The sequence below is a fragment of the Fulmarus glacialis genome, unplaced genomic scaffold, assembly GCF_000690835.1.
Source record: "Fulmarus glacialis isolate BGI_N327 unplaced genomic scaffold, ASM69083v1 scaffold1766, whole genome shotgun sequence".
NCBI classification, from domain to species: domain Eukaryota; kingdom Metazoa; phylum Chordata; class Aves; order Procellariiformes; family Procellariidae; genus Fulmarus; species Fulmarus glacialis.
The window spans coordinates 25962-49349 of record NW_009217294.1 but is presented as its reverse complement, the minus strand read 5'-3'; the positions used below and the strand labels follow the sequence as shown (position 1 = coordinate 49349).

The following is a 23388-nucleotide window of genomic DNA, read 5'->3' as shown; positions in this document are numbered from 1 at the left end:
ATGCAGATGCATCTGACCAGCGCTGCCGGCAATGTGAGAGGTAACTGGGTAGTCACTGGGCACAAGAGGGAATGTGGATGCTTCTTCCAGTCCTACCACTACAGCCCTTTTACTGATGGGAGGAGGAACCTCCCTTGCAGCCCTAACAGTTTTCTCCCAGCAGAGATTTCCCCCGTGCTGCAGAAACATCATCCCCCCCTGCTATAACCACAGAGGTCTCGCTATCCTGGTACTAAAATAAGCTGGCAGTGTGGGACAGCCTCTGGTCCCCTGACTGTTTTTCATGCAGTAAGGAGAATCTGCCATCCCCAATCCAATTCTTTTTAACTATGAACTATAATGAAGGTAACATTATCACAAAGAGGTATTGGGGCAAATCATTAGGTCTGTTAGACCAAGTATTTTCACTTCCTGTCTAAGAGAAGGATTATCTGATGCTCCTAGAACAAGCTGGCTACAAAGCTGCCCTTGGTACTAAATAGAACATGCCATTTTTTGGACTACCTTCCCTATTCTGGGACTTGCTCAATTTTCCTCTACAAGATGAAATAGATTTTCCAAAGCTTACTGATTTTGCAGTCTATGAGGACAGCTTGCATTTATACAACATGTTTCACTTACTCAGCCTATTTGAAGCAGTGTTCAGAGATACCCGCAAGTGACAGTAATAGAAAACAGCCCCAAGGTGGGTAAGAGTCTCCTGACCAAATGTACAACCTTCCTCCAGATGCATATGGCTAAGAAGGTAGCTGCTGTGGAATGGGTTAAATACTTATTTTAAGATCAAATGTATAACTTAATTTAAATTAATTGAAATAGCATATTAAAACCCCACCGAGTGACTTGTAGGAAGTCCTCATAGGTTGTTTTGAGCTAACTGGTAATACTAATCTGATGCCCTGGTTGAGTGGCATATTTGGTTTTTATTGCTTTTTTTTTGAATCTTCTACTTCCTCTCCTTTCTTTTTGGCAATCTGCCATAAACCAGAGCTTTGCAGTTATACACTCTGCAGTATACATTGCAAGCCAGGCATGTCCTATTAACATCTTCTCCACTGGCTGTATTATCTAGTTCCTTGAACATGACAACGGGATTCAGGAAATTTGGTCTTTTTCCCCTTTCTGCCACAAACTTGTCAAACCAGTCAAGAAAGGCTCTTTCCCCATCTCTGTTTCTCCAGCAATGACTGCCCTGAAGTTGTTAGACCCCCAGAGGAGAGGCCTCATTCAAGTACTATCAACATAACTCAAGTGGTGATATTCATACCGAGGTTAGCAGGAAACAGTGCACATCAATATGTAATTTTAGAAGTTGATCCATTACCTTTCTAGCCTTTGCATGGTCATGGCTAGCGTTTTGTTCAGTTCCTCTATCATCCGGCACCCTGAAGGGTGAATAGGCAATGTGCTGGACCCAGAAGGCAGGTGCTGGCTGTGGCTGCCGTACTGGAGCTGGTGCTGGTGAGCTGCTAACTGGGATGGCAGGACAGTGTGATGGTGCTGGGTCAAAGGCTGCTGGGAGCTCTTCTGCGTGGAATAGGATGAGAGAGAGAGGTCTGGCCCCCCTAAAGGCATGCAAATCATGACTTTCTTTGGAGGTAGTGGAGGTGACAGTTTAACTGGCATACAAGGCAGTTTCACAGGAGCGCCAGGATCTAAAACAGAAGAAAGAGAGGCCCTGGTGTTAATTTTCACGTCAGTAAGATGGAGATCAGAGTATCTGCCTGGGCGAGCAGGTACTGAGGTTGCTAGTAACATGGGAGTGTGCACCCCTTCCCTGCTGCGACAGACAACTCTGCATAGTGTGCACTCAGCATCATCTTTGGAAAAAATACTATTGTTTTGCAGCACTTCCGAGTCTCACAAAAAACAGCCCAGGGCGGCGCATGCCCCTTAATAAACACGTTAAGCAACGCTTAACAAGGCTCGTGGCACACTTTGACGCTTTAAAGCCCTAATCCTCCAAAACAGCCCTGTGAGGTAATCGCGATGCCTCCTGCTCAGCAGGCACGCAAAGAGGGGAAGAGCAATTTGGTATCTGAAGGTACAGGATGACTCACCCTGGAGCAAAAGCTCAGGGGCTCCTGATCCTTCTCAGCCACTGCAGTGGAATTACTACAAGTCACATTTCTTACAGCTTTGCAATGTGCAAAAATCTGGTGTTAAAAATTACATTACAGGGCAAGAGAGAAAAGGAATAGGATTTGAATACTAAACAGGAGTGGTCTGGAAAAACAAAGGGTACAGGAGGAGACAATGATAAAGGGCTGAACATTGTTAGGATTAACGTATTCTTTTACAGAAGACTTGGCAGGCACTTTTCTCTGGACTCATGCATTGAATTTTAACCTTTTTAACTCTAGGCATGTTCCTTGAATCACACAGTTGACCTGCCAGGCAAAGACTCTCCTGACTTCCATGGGAAATCAATGAAAGGTCCACAAGCAAATCTCTCTGCCAGGACTCAACTGCAGGATGGAGATTTTTGGAGTTGCACTGTCAAAAGTTTTCAGAAGGGAAAAGAAGTTAATGGGAGGGCTTGTAGTTCCCAAGATGAGTGTGGGGAATAGCCACCACATATGCTAAGAGCAAAAATGAGAGCAAATATATATGCTGTAAGCTGCAACTGTGAGTTTGTGTTTAGGAGGAAGGCCAGGCCCTTTCCAGACTGGAACACCACAGACATTTGGCTCTGCAATGCAGCTCTGTGGGTATCCTGGTTTCGGCTGGGATAGGGTTAAATTTCTTGCTAGTGCTGTGTTTTGGATTTAGTATGAGGAGAATGTTGATAACACACTGATGTTTTCAGTTGTTGCTAAGTGCCCTCCTAGTCCAAGGACAGCTCCCATGCCTACTGACTGAGCTAGGTACACAAGATGGGAGGGAATATAATCAGGACAGCCAGCCCAGCTGGCTAATGGGGTATTCCATACCATGTGATGTCATGCTCAGTATATGAATGGTAGGCGTGGTCCAGGAAGTACCGATCGCTACCTGGTTATCGGTCAGCGCGGGTGGTGAGCAATTGCACTGTGCATCACTTATTTTGTATATTTTATCATTATCATTATTATTTTCCCTTTTCTGTTCTATTAAACTGTCTTTATCTCAACCCACGAGTTTTTCTCACTCTTACCCTTCCGATTCTCTCCCCGTCCCACTGGGGGGGAGGGGAGTGAGTGAGTGGCTGCGTGGTATTTGGCTGCCTGCCAGGTTAAACCACAACAGTGGGCAAGGCTTGCATGCTCTTTGGCCTCTTGTTGCTTCAGTCACTCTTCTTGCTGTAACATGGTAAAGGAACTGAAGGGCTAGAATCTTCTTTTGACCTGAGAAAGCTTGGGAGTAAGATGTTGCCCTCCAGGTTTCAAAGGTCATCACCCTCCTGAGCGCTATCAGATTTCTAAAGTCCTTTTCCAGATGGTTCTTCTTAGCATTAACTATCCTTCTCCTTGCCCCATTTATTCCTTCCTCCCTCCTGGCCTATCCTGGGTATTGCCTGTATTAGTATCCGTATCTACTAGCCAGGGTGCACAAGGTTGATACTAGGACTTCCAAGCACTTCCTGAAAATGATTAAGGACAGTAATGTGGAAAAAGACCATGCATGGAGCCAAGCTCAGATATGACATTAGACTTTTTTTAGTGCTAGTCATCATAGCTTCACTGCATCCACAGTATCCACTTGATACTAGTGTTTTTACTATGCTAGGAACAACACACCGACAGCAAGTCTTCCCTTTCTTCAAAGGGCTTATAGGCTAAAGACACAGGAGAGGCAAAGGGTGCGCAAAGATGAAATAGAGGCATGGAGAGAAAGTGGTCTTTCCATATTGCAGAGTGGGAGAGTTACAGAGAATAGAACTCAAGTCTTTCAGCTTTCAATGCAATATCATATCCACTTGACATGTCTCTTGAAGGCAAAAATTCTTCTAATGGCTCCACCAAGGCTGAAATCTAACTCATGGGATTGCCAAACCACAGGGCACTGCCCTCTCCTCTAAAGCAGATTGTCTTCTACACAGTAGAAAAAAAATACTTTCAGGATTTTCTATTCAAGCACAGGAAGGTCTCCAAGTTACTGTGTTTTTCTTACATACATGTTATCTGTTTATATTTCCTCTTTGTATCCTGCATAAAAGAACACACCATCTTCAACAAAAGATAAATAACAGAAAGAGTAAAGAGTAAACTGTATAGAGCCCTGAGAATAAGGCTCCTATGGGATTTGTAGTAACAAAGTGTTTTCATACATTTGTGCTCCTTGCCATTTCACTTCTAGAGCTGGTCCTGAATTACAAAGACTACACTGAGATCCGCACTTCCATTTTGAAAAGTGCAGGTTTGACTGTTGGTTTTAGATCCTCTTCTGCTGTATCTCAATTAACGTCTTCATCTGACAGTGCCTGTGCCTGGATGCACCACGGCCCTGTGTATGAGGCAGGGAAGTCATCCTTAATGGTGAATTCAGATCCCAACTGCAGGCATCTCTTGCTTCTGATAAAAGAATAACTGGAATTATCAACTGGGTTTGCTGCCTTCTGTGATCCCGAAGATTAGAGCAATATTGTATGCTGGGAGTGAGTATAACATGCCAAATGGTTCAGGTATAAAGCAAACAGGAATCCTTCCATCTTTCTTCTAAAATATAGGGAAAATTTCTTTTCCTTTCTCATGCAAGCATTCATCTAGTACAGTTGTGACAGAGGCACTGCAGCTTTGGAGTTGCATAGGAGAACAAGTCTAGCTTTATCATCCTGACTAACCACATACTCCATCATGAATCAGATGTGCATACTCTGGTTTCCACTCTTCACAACAAAGGTATGGACCTTTAGTTTCCACTTAAATTTAAAGAAATCCTTCACATCCTTCACATCAACATATTTTCAGTGGCATCAACTGTTGCAGATCAGTGCTGACTCCACTGGACACCTGCCAAAAATCTTGTCCATTATTTTTAACATAAGGCTTTATTCAGACTGACTGTGTTTCACCCAAGTTCTTGAGCCTGTCTGAATATGGCCCTAATACCTCAATAGAGCCTTGAAATTGAACCAAAGGCATTAATTCTACTTGTCTGCCCTTCACCTTCAGGAGAATTCTACTTGTCTGTTAAAAAAAAAAATGGCTAAAAGGAGAACAACTGCAATGGGAGGAGAGTTCGATCCACTCGCTTGGAAAAGTATCAGTATATCTTCACCGACATCAGTAATGGAGACCTTGTACTGCAAGCTTTACTGTGTGGTCAGATCAGTGAGCGTGCTGAACAAATGGGGCCTTGCTCAAATCCATGGGCTCCAGGCATGCTGTTGGAAACTGCACTACCAACATCTGGAGCAAACGAGAGAACAACTTGTCCCTGCGTGTAAGAGCGAAATGACTGCATTTTACAGTTCTTTCCTCTGTTTTTTTTTTTAATTTCACAATGTATGTGATGTATGAACAGTTATTGTCTTCAGCATGGAATAGCCATCAGACATGGACATCTGTAGATGAATAAGAAGCTGGACAGTGGAAATATGAACAAGGAATCTGTGATAAGTGTCTTCTCAGTGCAATATTACCAGAGTCCTAAATCATTGCACAAAGCACTCATGTGACAGAAGAGAAGCAAACTGTGTGAAGCCAGGTGTGCAAGTCTGATTAATCTCTTTTGGCTGAGGTTCTTCATGCTCAAGAGAATAATGAGCAATTTTGCAAGATGTTGGTTCCCAGCAGGGTGCATGGTTAAGTAATAATTGTGCCAGAATTGGTGAAAGAGATGTTAGACATAGAAATCTTCCCACTGCTGATCACAATGAATTACTTAAAAGACAGCTGTGGATGACACAAGACTTGCTGCACATCAGACCCATGACAAACAGGTTAGCCCTTACCCCTTCCATATAAATAATTTTGCTAATACCTACATTTGCTGCATTTCCTCTTGGGTTTTTCAGGAGACAGATAAATGTACTTTTATTCGCTGCTCAGAAGGTCTGCCCATGTATGGTTCTTCTGATGTGTTTGCGGCACACTGAAGCTGGTACACTAACTACACTAAATCTGATGATTCCTAGCGACTGAACATGGCTGGAGAGTTGGTCAGCACATGTTGCAGATACACCTGTTGCAGACAGAGTGCTAGGAAGTTCTGGCTGTATGGCAGCAAATATTGCTCCAGCAGGGCTGCTAGAAAAGCTCATTAAAATCCTCAAATCCTCCCCCAGCACAACTACTGCGTGGAGTAAGAAGGCACGCCTGGGAATCCCGGGCTTGTGGCAGAGCTGGCTATGTTTGCTATCCTGCCAGTGGGAGAAAAGCTCTTTCTCGACTCCTTGTGATGCCAAACAGGAGCCAGCATTGTACCCCGACAGCAAAGAAGACCAACAGCCTCCTGGGTTGTAGGAGTAGAAGCACAGCCAGGAGATCAAGGGATTATTCCTGTTCTATTCAACACTCCTTGGACTAGATCTACATTACCGTGTCAAGCTTTGGGCCCCCCAGGAAAGACATCAAAAACCTAGAATGAGTTGAGTAGAGGGCCACCATGACAGTTGAGGGCTGGAGAACCTGACCTGTGAGGAGAAGCTGAGGGACCGGGGCTTGTTCAGCTTGGAGAAAAGATAGCCTGCAAGGGGGAACCTAACAGCAGCCCTACCTATGAGGAGGTTATCAGTAAGGTGGAGCCAGGCTCTTCACAGTTGTACGTGGTGGGAGGAGGAGATAAGAGAGGTTCTGGATTGGACTATAAGGAAGACATTTTCCCCCATGAGAAGAGCCAAACGGTGGAACAGGTTTGCCTAGACAGGTTGTACAGTTGGCATCCTTTGAGGTTTTCAAGACCCGGCTGGACAAAGCCCTGAGTAACCTGGTCTGATCCCGCAGCTGGCCCTGCTTTGAGCAGCAGGTTGGACTAGAGACTTGCTGAGGTTCCTTCGCACCTGAACGACCTTATACTATGACCTTTGCTGTACTACATACAACTACAAGTAATACAACTCATCATAAAGTTAACGAGTTACTCTTTAAATTCCATCCAAGTAATTAATTCTGCAATGTGCAAAAAAAATATGCAAAACCCAGCGTGGCCTGTTGAGTGAGCTCCATAGTGGAAACAAGGTGATGTGCCTGATAATTGCTGGTAGCATTTGGACAAGTAGCTTTTACTTTTTCAGGTCTTCTCTCTGGGAATCACTTGTGTCTGAACAGTGGGAGTCTCTTCTCCTCTTTCAATGAGTTTTTTGAGCAGATTCATAAAGACAAGTTAAAAACTGTTCTGAAAGATCTGCCATGCATCTCCTGCTGACTACAGCAAGATCTGCAGCCATGTCTTCAGGGAAGATTTGAGACTGAAATTCTTTGCTGTTCTTCTGCACCATGTACGCATCCAAGGTTCAAGTTGAATTTGGAGAACACATGCAAAGCATGCTTAGCCTAAAGGTTGAAAAGTACAGGTCTGCATGAATTCCCATGCAGAGCCTTGAAGGCTTCAAAGACGAGAAGATTTCCTGCTGCCTATACGTGCTAGGTACTCCCCTCCAGGTAGCAGCAGGCAGAGAAAGTGTGAAGAGAACAACTGCATCAGGGTCCAGTTTCCCGAGAGACTGGGCGTGCTGGTGAAGGAGAGCTGCTTTCGCTCTGCTGCTTCTCCCTCAAGCACACAGTGAAAAGAGAATTGTCCATTGCCCCCACGTGACTGTAACCTGTCTTCATGAATGTAGCCTGCCAGAGCAGGCAGCAGGAAGTAATGTCACAGAGGAGGAAGCTTGTGGATAATCTTGGGTTCATCTACAGAGGAGCCTTCTGAGACACATGTGACTGTTGCGTTATAAAATACTGCAGAGAATATTTATTGGATAAATTGTAGTTGTAAATACTTTTATAATGCTGTAACTAACAAACAGCTGCGTTGTGGCAATGCAGCAGGACACCAGGCAAATGTTCTCAAACCTCATCCTTGGCTTGTCTGCATTATCAGAAGTAACTTTTGGGGACTTGTAACATTTCCTACCCTGTTAAATGTTTGCCTCTAATTATGAATTAGTTCTTACTCTACAAAGACATAACTAGAAAGCACAATCTCAGAACTAAAAACGTGCTATGCCTCTCCTCAAAATCTTGAATGAAGAAAGCGAGAGAATGCAAAAGGTTTTTCAAAGCTTAAATACAATAGCTGAGTGGCCAGATACGACCCAGGCTACACCCTACTGTAATATTAGGCTAAATTTGGGCTCAAATACACTCAAGTGTTGCTGAAATTCCAGCTTAGTGGCATATATTTTGTTCTCTGATGTTTCAGGGGACTTTATGGGTTACTGGTGATTCAGTTGTTTGAATGGAAAATATCTAATTAATTTCAGAAAACATCATCTGTGCTGGTGAAGAGTAATAGCTTAATGAATCAAGATCAAAAGGAGCTTTACACCACTGGAGTATGTTGTCTATCAAATCAGATATGGCCAGTCTTCTTGTCACTTTTGGCCATTAAAGATTTTATGATAATCTGGGGACTTTACCCCAGAAGTCCAATTAAATTTGGTCCCAGGTGATTATTTCAGCTCCTCCTACATTTTCAACCACGGGGGTTGCAAGTGTTGTCCTAAATGCCTGGGTTCTGCATGTGGATATTGGAGAATTAAAATGATGAAAAAAATTCTGTCCGTGAATGTTGTCTAATAATAATCACATCTGAAAACCAGTAGAAGGCTCACCAGGAGGTGACTGGCCAACAGGAAATGCAGAGCAGTGAAACAACAGTATCTAAACAGTTCAGGATCATGTTTTTCTCCTAGGGTTGCCTGTGTTCTAGGGCTGCGTGGGCACTTCCACGCCCTGTGCTGCGATAGGCACGTTCCCTGTGGAGGTAGCATCATCAAGAGCATAGGAGACGGCGTGAGGCAAAGCACAGAGCATCTTCTGCAGCGGCGGTGGCACCACTCCCAGTGGCTGCTCTGCAGAGTGCTCTTGGCTTTGTCCCTGTTCCTGCACTGTCCTGTCCCCACAGTATACCTCAGTCTTGAGAAGAAGCATGCCTAGGTTGTGTGATTTATATTTGCTAGAGGCAATTCCCTCTTCCTGTCACCTTTTAAAACGCATTTTTTTCTTTTCATTCTCCCCAAAATTAAATGTGCTCTTACATGTTTATTTTAGGCCTGCTCTTCTATGTGTATTTCTCACTGAGGGAAAGGCCAATCTTTGCCTTGGCACAGGCAGATAAATGTTTGAGATGGTTCACAAATGCTTTCAGAAGTGAGGAATGTTTCTTTTCCATTTCCAAAACCTGCATTAAGTCCTTTGCCAAACCCTGCAAGTCAGTCTTCATGCATTTATTAAAGAACTTTGGGATAAGTTCACAGCAAGAAGGTGGTCAGACTCAAAGGAAGCTTTTCTTTCCTCAAGTTTTGTATTTAAAATATTTCTCCTTTTTTTTGATTTTGCTGCTGACCACTCCTGTAGTGATATTATAATATACGTTTGTATAAAACATGTTTCTATTAAATACATATACATATGTACACATACATATACATATATATATCTATCTTAAGACAGAAGTTAAGAGGCGCTTCTGCATTTTCAGATGTGTACCTGAACCCTTCACGAGATCACATCTCCCCTCACAGTCTTCTTGAACAGAGCTACCAGACCATTAAACCACTGTCACTCTCCATTAGCCAAGCCCAGTATGTCTTAATTTGTCCTTCAACCTTCTCAGAAAATCTTCAGTAGAAAAATGGGTATGCAACAAGAATAGAAAACTCTTCACCTCGAACGCCAGAATTCAGATTTTACTTGTTTTCTCACACACAAGCTGAGGATGTCTCTGGAGTAATTAGTAAAAGAATAGCATTAATTCTGCTTCTCACTGATAAGGGTGCTTCATTAGGATTGACTGCTCATTTCCAAAGATATACATGGCTAAAATAATTACCAGTGGAGAACACAAGGCACTGAACACCACATATATCCTTTAGACCACCCTTTGGACCCTTAAGAATAAGTTTAATACTTTTATTTATAAGGTATGTATAAATGAGTCTTTCAGTTCCACCAGAAATAACTGTCAATTAAATTAGGGCCCTATGACTAAATCTGAATCTCTGTTCCTTTTATCTGAGGGTTCTGTATATGCACATACAAGAGTCTGTCTATATGCACATACAAGAGTTTATTTAGGACTGGATGAAAGACCACTAAAGGCCACCACAAAGTAAGAGAAGTCACAGTTCTGTTTCACTTTCATTGGAAAGTCGTCACCATCAAGCAATTGACTTATGCTGATAGCTTGAGCCTGATTCTACTTCACAAAAAATTTCCAGCTGCAAAAAACCCGACACCAGAAGCCCTCATCCTTTGATTCTTCTGCTACCTCTTACAAAGAAACGCTTATGAATGAAGGACATTTAGTACCTGAGTTTTTTCCTACGCTATTCTTATTTTTTTATTTCTTCCATGTTGGCCTCATTTCTGAGCAGCTTCTTGTAATTGGGACAGAGTGTTATGGGAGATCATAGGAAGCTGGTTTTGTCCTCACCTGAAGCCATTAATACTGCTGCCTGGCTTTGCAGGCTGCAGAACTGCCCATTCAGTTTGTAGTATAAGGCAAAATGTTAACTATTATGTGTAGATTTTGGCAGGCAATAAAAGTAAAGATATTTCACATAAAATGAACAAAACTATACAGAACAAAAATGTGTGGTCATCCAAACAGAAACATGAAGAGACTACGTAGAGATATGAGAGAAAAACAGAACATGCTCTTTCCTAATGAGCTCTTCCCTGATATATATCTTAACCCAAATAAAACGGGCATTAACCTTCAGGGAAAAAAAAAACATCTAGAATGTATTAATGTGGGCTGAGCATTTCTCACATCAGCCCTGAAAAGATCAGGGCAGCATTAACACAAGAAGATCAACCCAGTGAGAAGATCAGTAGTTGCCCCAGTACAGAGATGCACCACACTTCGTCTTGAACTCAGGATTTTGAGGTGCTGCCTCCTGGCCAGCAGCTGCAATTATGAGCAGACTGTTCAAAAGGTGCAGGCAAGCATTTAGGGAACCTTTTTTGGTCTGTGTAAATGTAGCCATCCCCTGCTTCGGTGGTCTAAATGAGAGACTGGAGAGAGGGGACCCATCAATCCTCCTTCCACATGTACCTAGAGCTTTGAATCGCAAAGAGCCTGGACACTTGTGAAAACATCTGAAACACAAAAAAGGAGCCTGTATTGTCTACCGTTGCTAGCTGCTGTGCAGTGAGAGATAAACTGCAGCATAGACTGCAGGACGCCAAAATCCTGGTCATTGGGAACTGGAGCTGCCCATCATCATCAGGACTCCCCAGTCGGAGGGGAGCAGTCAGAGCAGGGGTGGAAAGGGAGAGCAGTTAGGCAGGCAGTGTGAGCAGGGAAGCAAAATGGCAAGAAGCCGTGGGACAGAATGGCCTGTGTAAGGATCAGGGGGGCAAGTAAAAGACAAACACATGGAAAGATTCAGGGTGGGTGCAGGGGGACCTGCCCAGATGGCAGTTCAGGGGAGAAGCAACAAAGGGCAAAAGGAGAAAGCAAAACTCTCCCTCTCCCCTCAACCCTCACCCCTTTTCTCATTAAAGGCATTTAAAGATATGCTAGAATTTTCCTGATACTTCCTTTCCCATCAAAGCACATCCTGCAATTTTTGTGGTGATGGTTAAGTCTTGATGAATAAGAGTGAGGAGGGTTAGGAAACGCAGCGGCGGTCTTAGGTAATTACAGGTGAGAGGGGAAGTGCCCTGACGCAACGTTGATGAAGTTACAGCCTGAAAATGCTTCCTGATCCCTGCCCTAGGTACAACACAGATACATTACCAGTACACACAACAACATATGCAAACAGCGTTACAGAAGGAGGAAGGACACTGAGAACCTTGCTGTACGGGCAGGTTTTTCTGATAAGGGAAACGGTGGTGCTGAGAGTCCAGGAACACCTACTTACCAGTTAAGTGGCTGGCAATCCTGGCAATAGGTTTAGGAGGCAGGGCAGGGGGCTGTTTGAGGAGGGACAACTGTTTCACTGGGGTGTCCTCATGGTCTCCAGGGAAAGCGGCAGATTTTTTGGGGGGAAGTAGCAGGACTGGCTTAGCTGTAGGATCTTGGGACAGGAGGACGCCGGATTCATTGGATGTGGGGCTCTCTTCAGACACTGGAGGACACAACCACATCATAGACGCAACAACGTTACGAGCAAAGCAGCAGCGGATACAGCCGCAGTAAGACAAGAAAAGCAGCACAGCAATGCAGATTAAGAACGACTAATACATTTCACTCAAACATCATATAACACAGAAAGGAGGAGAGAAAGAAAGAGAGAAAAAGAGAAAGAGAAGGAGTAACACACATCTACACAACAGCCGAATTTCCTGTTACCTCTGACAGAAGCCAGCTCCCTTATGCCAGGCTGGGATGTATTCCCACATCTTGAACACAAATCAAGAGCCTTAAAATGTCACATCTCAAACGGTCTCTCACCACAGCTTGATCAGGACCAGATATGTTAGCAGGTGGTCTCTAAACTTATCCTACAAATACAAAAGCACCTCACGGGGCCTACTCCATTTCAGAGAGGCTGCATAGCTGTGCAGGATCATGGATGAACACTTCTACCAGTCACTTTTCCTCATTCAACCTTCGTCCACAATTCTCAGCATTAAGTGATGCAGATAGAGGAGCTAACATAGATGCACAGCGTTGCCGTCTCTCTGCATGGGCTGGGGAAGAAGTGCAGAGAGCCTCATCTAGGGTAGGGCAGCTGGCTGTGTTAGCTACGGAAAGATGCATGGTGTGAACGTCACCCAACACCATGTGGCAGCTAAAGGGCATGACATCCTACCCTAGGGTTTAAAAATGTTGTCAGCTCTCTGGTCTAGAGCTCATTGGCACAGCTGACACATAGCCCAGAGAATTAGAAATCTACCCTTAAATGTTCACAAAGTGCAGGGACTTTGCCTTACTCACGAAGAGGTTACTTGTCTAGAAGTAGAGGTTACTTCTACGCCAAGTCAGTCAAAATTTCTCATGGAGCATCCAGTGACAATCTGTATGCTGTCACCTACTTCTCCACCAGAAGACCTTTGTCTTTGACACGGATTTCTCAGGGCTAGACACCAAATGTTAGAAGTCAAAAACTTGTTTCAAACAAGTTAGTATCTACATCATAATATAAACAAGATGTTACCTGTCCCATCCATGATCTCTGTGGTTGGGAGCACCTCGTATGAGCAGGGTTCCCCAGATGCTGGACCTGACTCCAGTTCTGCTAGGGCTGGCAGGGATACCTGGCTGGAGCTCAGCACTTGCCCGGAGCCCAGAGGCTGCCCATTCTCCAAAGCTCCTTCTTCATTTGGTATGGAAAGTTCCCCATCTGTTCATAGTCGGAGGAAAGCAGAATGACAACAGAAGACACATAAATAAGATGCAGAAAGAATTTAAAATGAAATCTGCTATCTCCATTAGCTTGCTTGCAAATGAGGAACCTCAACTGAGATCTTATATGTATACAGAAGACACAGGGATAAGGATCAAAACAATATGGTTCGTATCTCAAAAATACAATTTGTGCGGAGCAATTTCTGGAGATGTCTGATTGCGATGTTCTGTCCACAACAGTTTCACAGAAGTCGACAGCATTCCACTGGCCTTAAGGGGTTATTGAGATGTGGGAAAGATCTGTCAAATATCTGTGTTGGTCCTTTGCTTACCCTAGGATGGTCATTATGATCCATGGTCTAAGCTGGACGGTTCCCGACCATCCTCCACCCATGGGGCCACGCAGCCACATCCAGGGCCACAAAATCTGTTTTCCCTCTGTTTCTGTTGAAGCTGGGAAGTCAGGAATGAGAATGGGCTGGAACTGAAGCTATGGAGCGTTCTTAAAGAACACTAATCTACACAGTATATAATTTATAATATTTTAATACTAACAAGAATTATTCTCTTCCCTTACACCAATTTTTATTCTATAAGGGACACAAGCAAAATCACAGAAGTACGTCCCTATTTAACACACAAATAAAAACATTTCAGCTCCCAGCATCAAGATTTTAAGTAAGGGAGAGAATAATTTTTATAGTCGCCTGCTGTAAGATCTTGATACTGGGATATAGCACATTCCATTTAGAAAGCCTGTTTTTAAAGTTATTAATAATATCTCCTCTATCCAAGCAAAATTTCTGTAACAGCAGCTGGTAGTTTCTTTCCTATCAAACGCCACTTCACATGAGAAATAACAAAGAACAGAAGCGAGGGATCAGATCATTCTCTATGGTGTCAACCCGCATGATTTTTATCTCAGAACTTGTTATGCACAGCACTCTGGTAACCTGGAGGCAATGACTACATGGATATCTCAATTACAATTTTATAAAGGAAAGTGTTCAGCCCCTATGGTTACAAGTGGAAGCCTGAAAATATAACCGGAATGTGACCTGTAAGGCTAAAAACCAGCAGGCAAATAAATTTTACTATGTGTTTAAATTACTTTTTTAAGTCAAACTCAGGATTTCAGGATCTGGTTCTTGATTTTTGGGCACCTCTGATTAGCCATATTACTGCTCAATGTACCCAGCAGAGATGTGTATCATTCAAGTGAGTGCACATTTTCCCCTCACAGGGCAAAGATGTGCAAAACACTTTGGAAAACAACACTGAAAAGAGAAAAAAATTTAAGTCTCACTTAAGCGTCAGGACACAGCAATTAACAAGTCTGAAAGTACGTTAGCTGATAAGTATTCAGAATTATGTTTCTGCCTTTCAAAGTTTCTCTACAGCGAGTGAAGATGGTCTCCTGCTTATTTTGGAATTATTAGAAATACCAAGGTCTTGACTTTCTTGTTTTTGTTGGAGGCTTTTTGAAGACCTAGAGAGCTATTATGATACACAGCCACATCATACTGGACTGAAACCGGACCCACAGCTTTCAGAGCAATCGACTGAGCTGGCTAAAAGGCGGCAACATTAATCAAAACTGAAGGTTTTGGCCAATTGTTCACAGCACAGTCTCCTTCTAACTGCCGTGGTCATTCAATACAAACCCGTTTATTTCCCTAGGCAGCAAATCAAACAACTGTGCAGCCAGTATTTAAGCTGAACGTTTTTCAACTTAACTGTTTGGGTGGAAATGCTATGTATTCTGTGCTTGCTCTGTCTCCCTTTTATAAACACACCCCTTTATACCTGTTCGGGATAGGGGCTGCTGTTACCTTAGTTACCCAGTTTCATGAAAGAGCATAACTGTTTCTTATGCAGAGCAACTGTTTCTTGAATGAAAGGCAGTGATTGTGTCCAGCAATATTAATTAATTCAGTGGAGGACTAAATTTGACCATAACTGTGAGCAGACAAAAAGTATGTATGATAAAACCAGTAACATTTATTTTTTGGAAGGATGTCTACACATTTTTCATGAAGTGGGATGCCTATCGTTAACATGCTGAGCACCTTGAAATCTTACTGTCTTAACTGCACTTTGCACTTCTCAAGGTATATTCAGCATGATTTAAGAAGATAGCGTTCAAATCGTTGAAGGTTTATGATTGCAAAAAAGTAAAACGTGAGATAAAATTTTGGCTTTTACTTTTTGTCATAATAATAAGCATGACAGCTCTCTGTACTGACAGCATAACCTCTTTTAATCTTACCTCTGAATATCTGCAATCTTCATTTAGACTCTAAAACTTGTCCTCGGATTTGACTGAAATCATCAGACATGACACAGAATCATGACTGAAATACACACCCTAAATCAGATCTCGCTTAAAGAAGAGTGACATGGGGAGCTGCTCAAGTACAGCAAACAGATCAAAGATGCAGATAAAATAATTTGTAGAGTGAAAAATATCTTAGTGTGAATTAATCCTGGATCAGAGACATGCTTGACAACCAGACATAAAAGGCAAATTACTTATTATTTTTAAAGTACTAAAAGCTATTCTGATTAGCTGACATACAAATGAAAAGAATATTGGTAATGCAATTATTACATATACATGGACGAATCGATTAGTCTTCAGGAACTGGCTATGAGTTTAAAGTTAATTTTGCCCAGTGATAACATATGTAATCTTTTGTTCTCACACTTGCTAAATCCTTGCTGTGTTTTCACAGAGCCTGCTGCTACTTAGTGGAGAACGACTCTCCCTAAATGCATGAACTTTGATAATGCCGTCTGAGTGTGAATCAGCTGGATCTGGATGGGACCAGAGAGAGTAGCTTGACCTCTGCAGCAACAGGAGCACATGAAGGCTGCTCTTCTATTACTGCACACCTGGAGTCACTGAAGAAACAGGACCTCAGAGGAAACTCTTTCATGCAGAGGACTCTACCCAGACACTTTGGTTCACCGTAGCATGTGAAAATAACAGCATGGGGTGAAGGCCCGGAAATGCATAGATGATATGTTCAAAACATGTCTCCCCTAAGCATGGTTTGTACTCCTGAACTCACCTGCCATTTCAACTTTCAGGTACCTTTTTAAAAGTTCCCTGGTCCGAAACAGCCCACAGTGCATCATGCTGACTGGTACAGACCAGTCCTTTCGTTGCTTCTTTACGTCGGAGCTCTGCCTACCCTCTCACCGTGTCTTTTCACTCTGAACACCTTGGACTAGGGAACCTCTTGGATGTCTGACAAGTGCCACGCTCATATGCTCCTTCCATAGACAAATGGCTAAGGAAGTCAAAATGATGAGGAGAGTTCGAAATCCTGAGTTATTTTCCACTTTGGGTTGTCTCCTTCAGTATTTGCCTGCTCTCAAGTAAGACTGTCCAGGCAAGCATTTTCGATGGCAAAGGCTAGGAAGGGCAGAGAAAAAATCACATCCTTCTCTGCCATGGCCCCCATGGGCTAGGGGATGGAAAACTGAGTGTTCTTGCATGTGGTCAAGACCTGTCCCCGGGGCTGTTTCCTAGCGTTGGTGGCTACCTTTGCACAGTGACTAGGATCCTCCTTGACTTCAGTCTCTAAGCAGACCCCCAATCTTGTGGGATCCTGTGGATTTTGAGACAGGCTGACATATGGATGTCCTCCCTGCTTCTGGAGGAGTTCAAATCCTTTCAACATATCGAAACTGCAGCATACCTGGCTCTCCGGTGGCTGCCATGCCTTCCTCCTTGCTGCATTACCAGAGCCACTTCTTCAAACTTACGCTCACATACTGCCACAAAATCTGCCTTAGCACGTAAGTGCAACACTTTCAAATCCTGTCAGGATTTAGGTAGCCTGAAATCTGGCTCTAAATCCATAATTTTATTAGATAGAGAGTACAAAACCACAAAAGTATAAAAGACGAAGACTGCCCATGCTTCCTTGCAGAACCATTGCACCATTGTCTCTGAAGCAAGCAATCAGTACACACTCATATTCAGAAATTTCTCACTACAGGCAATCTCATCTACGTTCAGATAAAAGAAGAGGTATCAAAATACTACAAGTAGATTTATTTCTTCGACTGGCACCATGGAACAGTGGGAAATTCTAAAGACAGATGCTTTTGGGACAGTTATACCTTCATGTGAAAATCAAAGCTGTTTATCTATGTGTGGGAGCAATGGTATAGCAAAAATGTGAGTTCTTCTAAATGCTGTGGTATGTTCTGAGTTGCAGGTGGAAGCTGTATTTTTAACCTCTTGGCACTGCCTGCCCACAAACTATTAGAACAGCAGGTGCCTCATCAGGCACTTCTTCAACTCACTACGTTTCCAAAAGTACAGAGTATTTGAAAAAATTACCACCTTTGCCTACATTTCAGAAGACTCAAGTCAAGAACCCTGGAAATGGAAGATGACAGAAACTGATTCGCTCATGAGTCTGGCCCTTGCCAAGAAAAGAGCTCTCTGCAGTTCAGTCTGGAGTGGTTTCACTTGACTCGTTTACGCATGGGGGTCACTGAAGTGATAAAAGCATTTCTTGTTTCCCAAATATAGCGGCTGGACGGCAGTGACTCTCCCATGTGTGAACACTGTGACTTACTGCACTCTGCTAACTTTCACCTGCTGGATGACACAAAGTCCTCTGAAAAGCCAGCAAATCTTGAAGCAAACAGGTCAGAGTGTCATTTTATACAGCAGGCAAACAAACTCGCTAATTCTGTTTTTCTTCAACATAGAAGATATGATAAAACCAACACTAAGCACACTGCAAGCTCCAGAATTTTTGTTCTTGGGTCAGTCTACCCATATTAAGTTTCCCTTGATCTGTACAGTTTTTTTTAAGAAAGAAAAAGGCAAAATTACTCACTCACAGGCTGATTCTGTCTGCTTTGTCCTCCTCTTAGGAAAGGGAGACAAAGAGATTTAAGATTATGGCTACACCTATTGTCTGTGCAAGATGCCTCTTGGCATGGAAGGTGCTACAATCATCAAATAGAGCCTTCTGCTATGAAGTGCTAAAGTCTGCTGTGTTTTCTTGAAGGATTAGAGATTACCTAACGGGAATTAGAAGGAAAATGTTACTTCCACTTAAGGTTTGCAGTGAGATAAAATATCCTTTGTTAGAATTACTCTCGGATTATTACACCACTGAAGGAAATACTGCTTTTGCTCTACAAATCTTGCCTTATTCATATCCTTATATCATCAAAGCTACTTGATCACTGCTCCTATACTTGTATATTACCACTTTCTCCTCAGGCCTACCTCTTTCTTTCAAGGACGGGTACCAATTCTTAGCTTCCTGTGTTTGCAACCAGCAGGAAATAATGTAGGATACTGAATAAGAAGTCCAGCTTTTTTGCATTATAGTTTCCCTTTTAGTGGCACCTGACAGTGAAAAAGCCCGATGTCTGCCTTTTGCACTGGAAATAGGAAGAAGCAGCACATGCTTCATACCAGCTTTTTCTGATATGAAAAGGTGAAAAATGACTATAAAGAGGAATTAATTTCTTTTTTCAGATGAGGACTTCCAGACAGCTTAGCATCTGCTTCACAAGATGACATAGAAGATTGCAAGCTACAGCATTATTTGATTAATGGAGAAAGCTGTAGTGCTTTGGTTGCGAAGCAGGGGGAATCTCCCCAAGTTTCAACGTGGAAGGCAGGGTCAGGCTGCACAGAAAAGATTTTTCCTGGGGATGCCTTTAGGTGTGTGTAAGGTGGGTCAGAAAGCAGCCACGTGTGGGATGTGAGGCAGGGATGAAGGAGGGCACTCCCCAGATGGAGGTGTGACTGAAGGCTGACTTCTGAGCTGGCCAGAGCACTCAACGGGGAGCTACGCCCCGGCCTCCCCTGGGCTGCGACACACTTGGTGTGACAGCCTGGACTGTGCCTCGCTGGCCGCGGGGATGCCTGCCTCATGGCTGCGTATTCGATCCACTCCAAAGCGTGGACAACCCAAAGCAGCGAGAAGGGCAAACCTTTTGCCAGGTGTTGTTTCTCCCCTGAAGTTGCATCTAGGATGACTTCCAAGGCAGCAGGCCACAGGGAGAACACAGGTAGTGTTAGATCTAAAGGACTAGCAGCATCTAAAATACGTAACAGGTAACAACTGTAGAATTTAATGACAAGCAGCATATTGCTTTGGTTTTGCAATGTTTTTTTTTCACTTAAAAAAATAAACAGTTCGGGTTAGTAAATTTTTAAATTCCCAATAAGCTAGGCTAAAAAAGTAAGCAGATTTAAATGCTCCAGACTTTATGAGGTAGACCCTACTTCTAATATCTGTGAAAGTTTATAACTTCTATGGACTTCTAACAGGTTTTGTACTGGTATTGTTAAAAACTTTTAGACTTTGAATTAATGAGGCTTTAAAGCATAAGTTCTACTGAAATTAAGAGGCAACTTTGGCATGTCTTTGTATAATTTGATGAATTCATTGCTTTAGTTATTGACAAGGGAAGCAGCAAAACAAATAAAAGCTGCGGTTAAAGATTGACACATACGTAATAGATGTCAAATATGTGTTGCATTACCAGTGGAAAACAATGGTGTTTGTAAAACAATGACATTTTGCATAAATAATACATTACCAACTCAACAAATTAATTATCCTGAACAAGGAATTATTATTATTATGTCTTCTGAGCTGTTTCAAGGGAATGCGCACTGTTCTGTGCTTGCCAGTATCCAAAACCTTTAAATGTTTCCCTTTTGCACAACAGTTAATCCCAGAGTGACTCAACCAGAAAATGGTAACACATGCAGGCACAGACCCACTCCGACTCCCCGCAGTCTGGATGCCTCGCTGTTTTGCTGCAAGTGACTCCTGCACGGTGCCATGATTTATATTTCTACTGCTTTACATTTCTGACTAGCTTTCAGTTTTATTTGCTAGATAACTATCATATGTATCCAACAGGGAGGGCCAGCTCACGGTGAAATCAAAAGAGATGTTTGGAGACCTTATTCTGCACAGTCCTGCAATTCAGGACTGTATTCCCAGTTCTTAATGTTACAATAATGTAATATCTGGCCATAAAACTATATGGGATGTCAATTTAATGTTGTAAAAAGAAGAACACTTACCTTTATCAAAAATTTCTTTCAGCACTCCTCGTTTTATAAGCTCCTCCCTGCTTTGCCTCATTGATATTTTTCTTTCCAAAGCTGTAAGCAAAGAAGAAGGGTCAATATAACTAGAAGAGAAGGGAAATGATTATTTTAAAAGACTCTATGCCTTTTAAGGCATTTAAAAAATGCTTTTTCTCCTCTTCAAGTCAGTGGCAAATTAGCTTCTCAAAATAAAGGCTACTGACAGCCCAGAGAATCTGCCTGCTGCTGTAGTGCGGCCGTTATTGACAGAAACGGCTATAGACTGACCGATTTGAGGGCATGCCTGCACTCCCATTGCTTAATTTTGACACATGACCGAAGCATTGCTATGGAGAATTAGAGACAGCAAAGGGAGAAAAAGGCAATTAGTGCAGAAACCGGAGGGGGAAGGTAGGAAAGGAGGCAACGCGAAGGATCACACCAATGAAAGACATGGCCGTGGACTGTCCCTGGGCCACAAAAGAGGACTGGCATCTCTGCTGCCCCGAAGCCAAGGCTTGTTTCCCACTAACTCCAGTGCGAGCAGAGCAAGGCATTTGGGATGGTGCAAAAAAGAGCTGTTTAATGGAGCCTTCTCCTCCCTGGAGGGGTGTTTTCTCCCAGAAAGGTGTAAATGAGGAACCCCATGAAAGGCACTGCAATTTATACCAGGTCTGAACAGTCCGAGTCCTGTATTGCCTGCTAGGAGACCGTGGTCACTGGGGCGGCAAAACGACAGCTAGAAATTTCATGTTTGTTTAGTTCAGCAGTAATTAAAACAATGTCCAATTAACCAAAACACCACAAAGGATATGCATTCAGGCAAAGAGCTGAAAGCCAGCAGGCAAGGGCCACAAGAAGTGATGTGCAGGACTGGCTGCAACTGCGCGCGCTCTGCGAGAAACAAGCCTGTGCCTGCCAAAAAAGAGGCACAATCAAGGGTGAATCGCTTCTGCCATATGCTCCCCTATCAGACCCAGCGCAGATGCACGCACACACAAATGAACTGGGACTTAGCATCTCCAGTCTGCCCAAGGCAGATTTAAAGCAAAAAAGGCTCTGAAACCCTCTCTCCATCCCTGAAAACATGAGTGTAACCTTTTCTGGCACTGCTGTATGTTGGCTGTTCCCACAGGGGTACGGTATACTTGGTGAATTAGCCATGCTTATACTGACACACTGCACTCATTGCAACTTACTTGCTGTCAGATACATATGGCTTAGTATGAACAAGGCCAGCTCTGCTTCACTCTTTTCCATAGGATAAATTTAGGTTTCCCCATTTTTAAAATCAGTTTTGAACATGTATTCTTCAGGACAAAGAAGGTCAGGACGTACAGTCAGTAGCTAACAAAAAGCCTGGTCTCCCCTAAACACACCCTCTGAACTTCAGCATTGATCAGAATTAACGGCAGGTCCCTTTGCTGAGGCACAAGACCCCATGCCCATTAGCCAGCCACACGGTACAGTTTTATTTTTGAGGCTGTTAACGTAACAGCCACAGCATTTTCCAGAGTGCCTTAGCCCCATTTGAAGAAGCGTTTTAGGCACCTCACTGACTTTCAATGAAACTTTGATTTCTAAGTTTCTAATATGCTTTTGAGAAGAAATACCCAACAATCACACTGTGGAGTCACGTTGCAGACCGCTCCCCAACCCGCCTTTTCCCTGCACTGAAGGGGCCTTGTTCTGGTATGGTGTTTAAAGCTTCTTCCCCGTCCTTCTTAAGAATAGCTGCCCTCAGCCCCTCCAAAACAAGCCAAAACAAGTTACAGATAACTCCTGAGCTTTCTCCCACCAAAGACATTGTTAAAACCCTGACTGACTTTAAAGAGCAATTTGGCGGCACCCAGTGTGTAATTTTCTGTTAGTGTAAGCAGCAAACAGCACCCAGTCCATCAGCTTGTTCTTCAGTGGGAAATCAAGTTGGGTGAAACAGCAGCAAGGCAGCAGTTTCGGCATATAGACAGCAGCACTGCTCACAAAACAAAGACATGGACAAATACTGCTATTTCTGTACTTTACCTCAAATAGCTAAGTAACAGATCCACATTTTACATACAAATTCACTGGCACCTACCCCGGTTCACCGTCTCACCCTCCTGCCTATTCAACAGCTGGCTATGCAAGGGAGCAGTGTTACTACGGACTTCATGGCTAGGAAGTCCCAACACATTATTAAAGCAGTGCTAAGAAACACGGTAAGTTTGTGGATTGGAGTTAAGGCTTTCGGGGGACCGACTGCTATGAAGGGCTAGCAGAACATTTTGAAGAAGCGCAGGAGTGCTCCTCCCAAAACAATTGCTGGGCAAGACACTCAAGTGTTGACCAAGACTTCTCAAAGTCACAGACTATTTTTGCAGTCTAGCAGAATTTCAAAGATAGAATATATTTTTGGAAGATGTAGGTTTTTCAGAGACTCCCTTTTAGTTGTAATCCGCTTCTGCTCAAGAATGAAAAAAAACCTCTCCAGTTTGAAGCTCAGACTAAAACAATTTTTCCAGTTTCCAAATCCTTTCTAAGTAGGTACAGGACTTAAAGTATTAATTATTTTCCTGCTAAGCCAGTTTAATTAATAAGATATTTAGAGGAAGGGCATGCTGGGCTAAGAGCAGCACTGAATGATAATAACAAATGTTATACTAAAACTATGGAACATGCTGCCTTCCTTCAATGCAAATCTTCCTCCCAAACAAGTCTTGTACATTTAAGTGCATAAACTGCTATGTTACTGCTGGATCAGGTGGAAAAAAAATCACAAGCGTTTAGCTGCAGAATTCATTAGGATCTAACAGCCCGAACAATGAAATGTTTCACTTGGTCTGGATTTCTCTGGCAAAGATTGCCTGTTCTTTTAGGAAGGATTTTCTTTTCAAGCAGAAAGCTGATACAGAATAAATTCATTCACTCTC

General features: G+C 43.0%; 1 protein-coding gene across 2 annotated transcripts in view; it reads right to left on the bottom strand.

The window, feature by feature from the left end:
- Positions 1-20611, bottom strand: part of PHACTR1 (phosphatase and actin regulator 1) — a 73180-nt gene extending 52569 nt beyond the window's left edge. Inside the window, exons 1-5 of one of the 2 annotated variants that reach the window (XM_009579598.1) lie at positions 20471-20548; positions 13193-13378; positions 11954-12160; positions 1325-1655; positions 522-524 (exon numbers count right to left, since the gene is read on the bottom strand). In XM_009579598.1, coding sequence (XP_009577893.1) covers positions 522-524; positions 1325-1655; positions 11954-12160; positions 13193-13378; positions 20471-20531 — 788 coding nt within the window. In that variant the 5' untranslated portion in view covers positions 20532-20548. Of the gene's footprint in view, positions 1-521; positions 525-1324; positions 1656-11953; positions 12161-13192; positions 13379-20470 lie in introns of both variants that reach the window. The other variant, XM_009579599.1, reaches the window with a different exon arrangement.
- Between the last annotated feature and the right edge of the window lie 2777 nt (positions 20612-23388).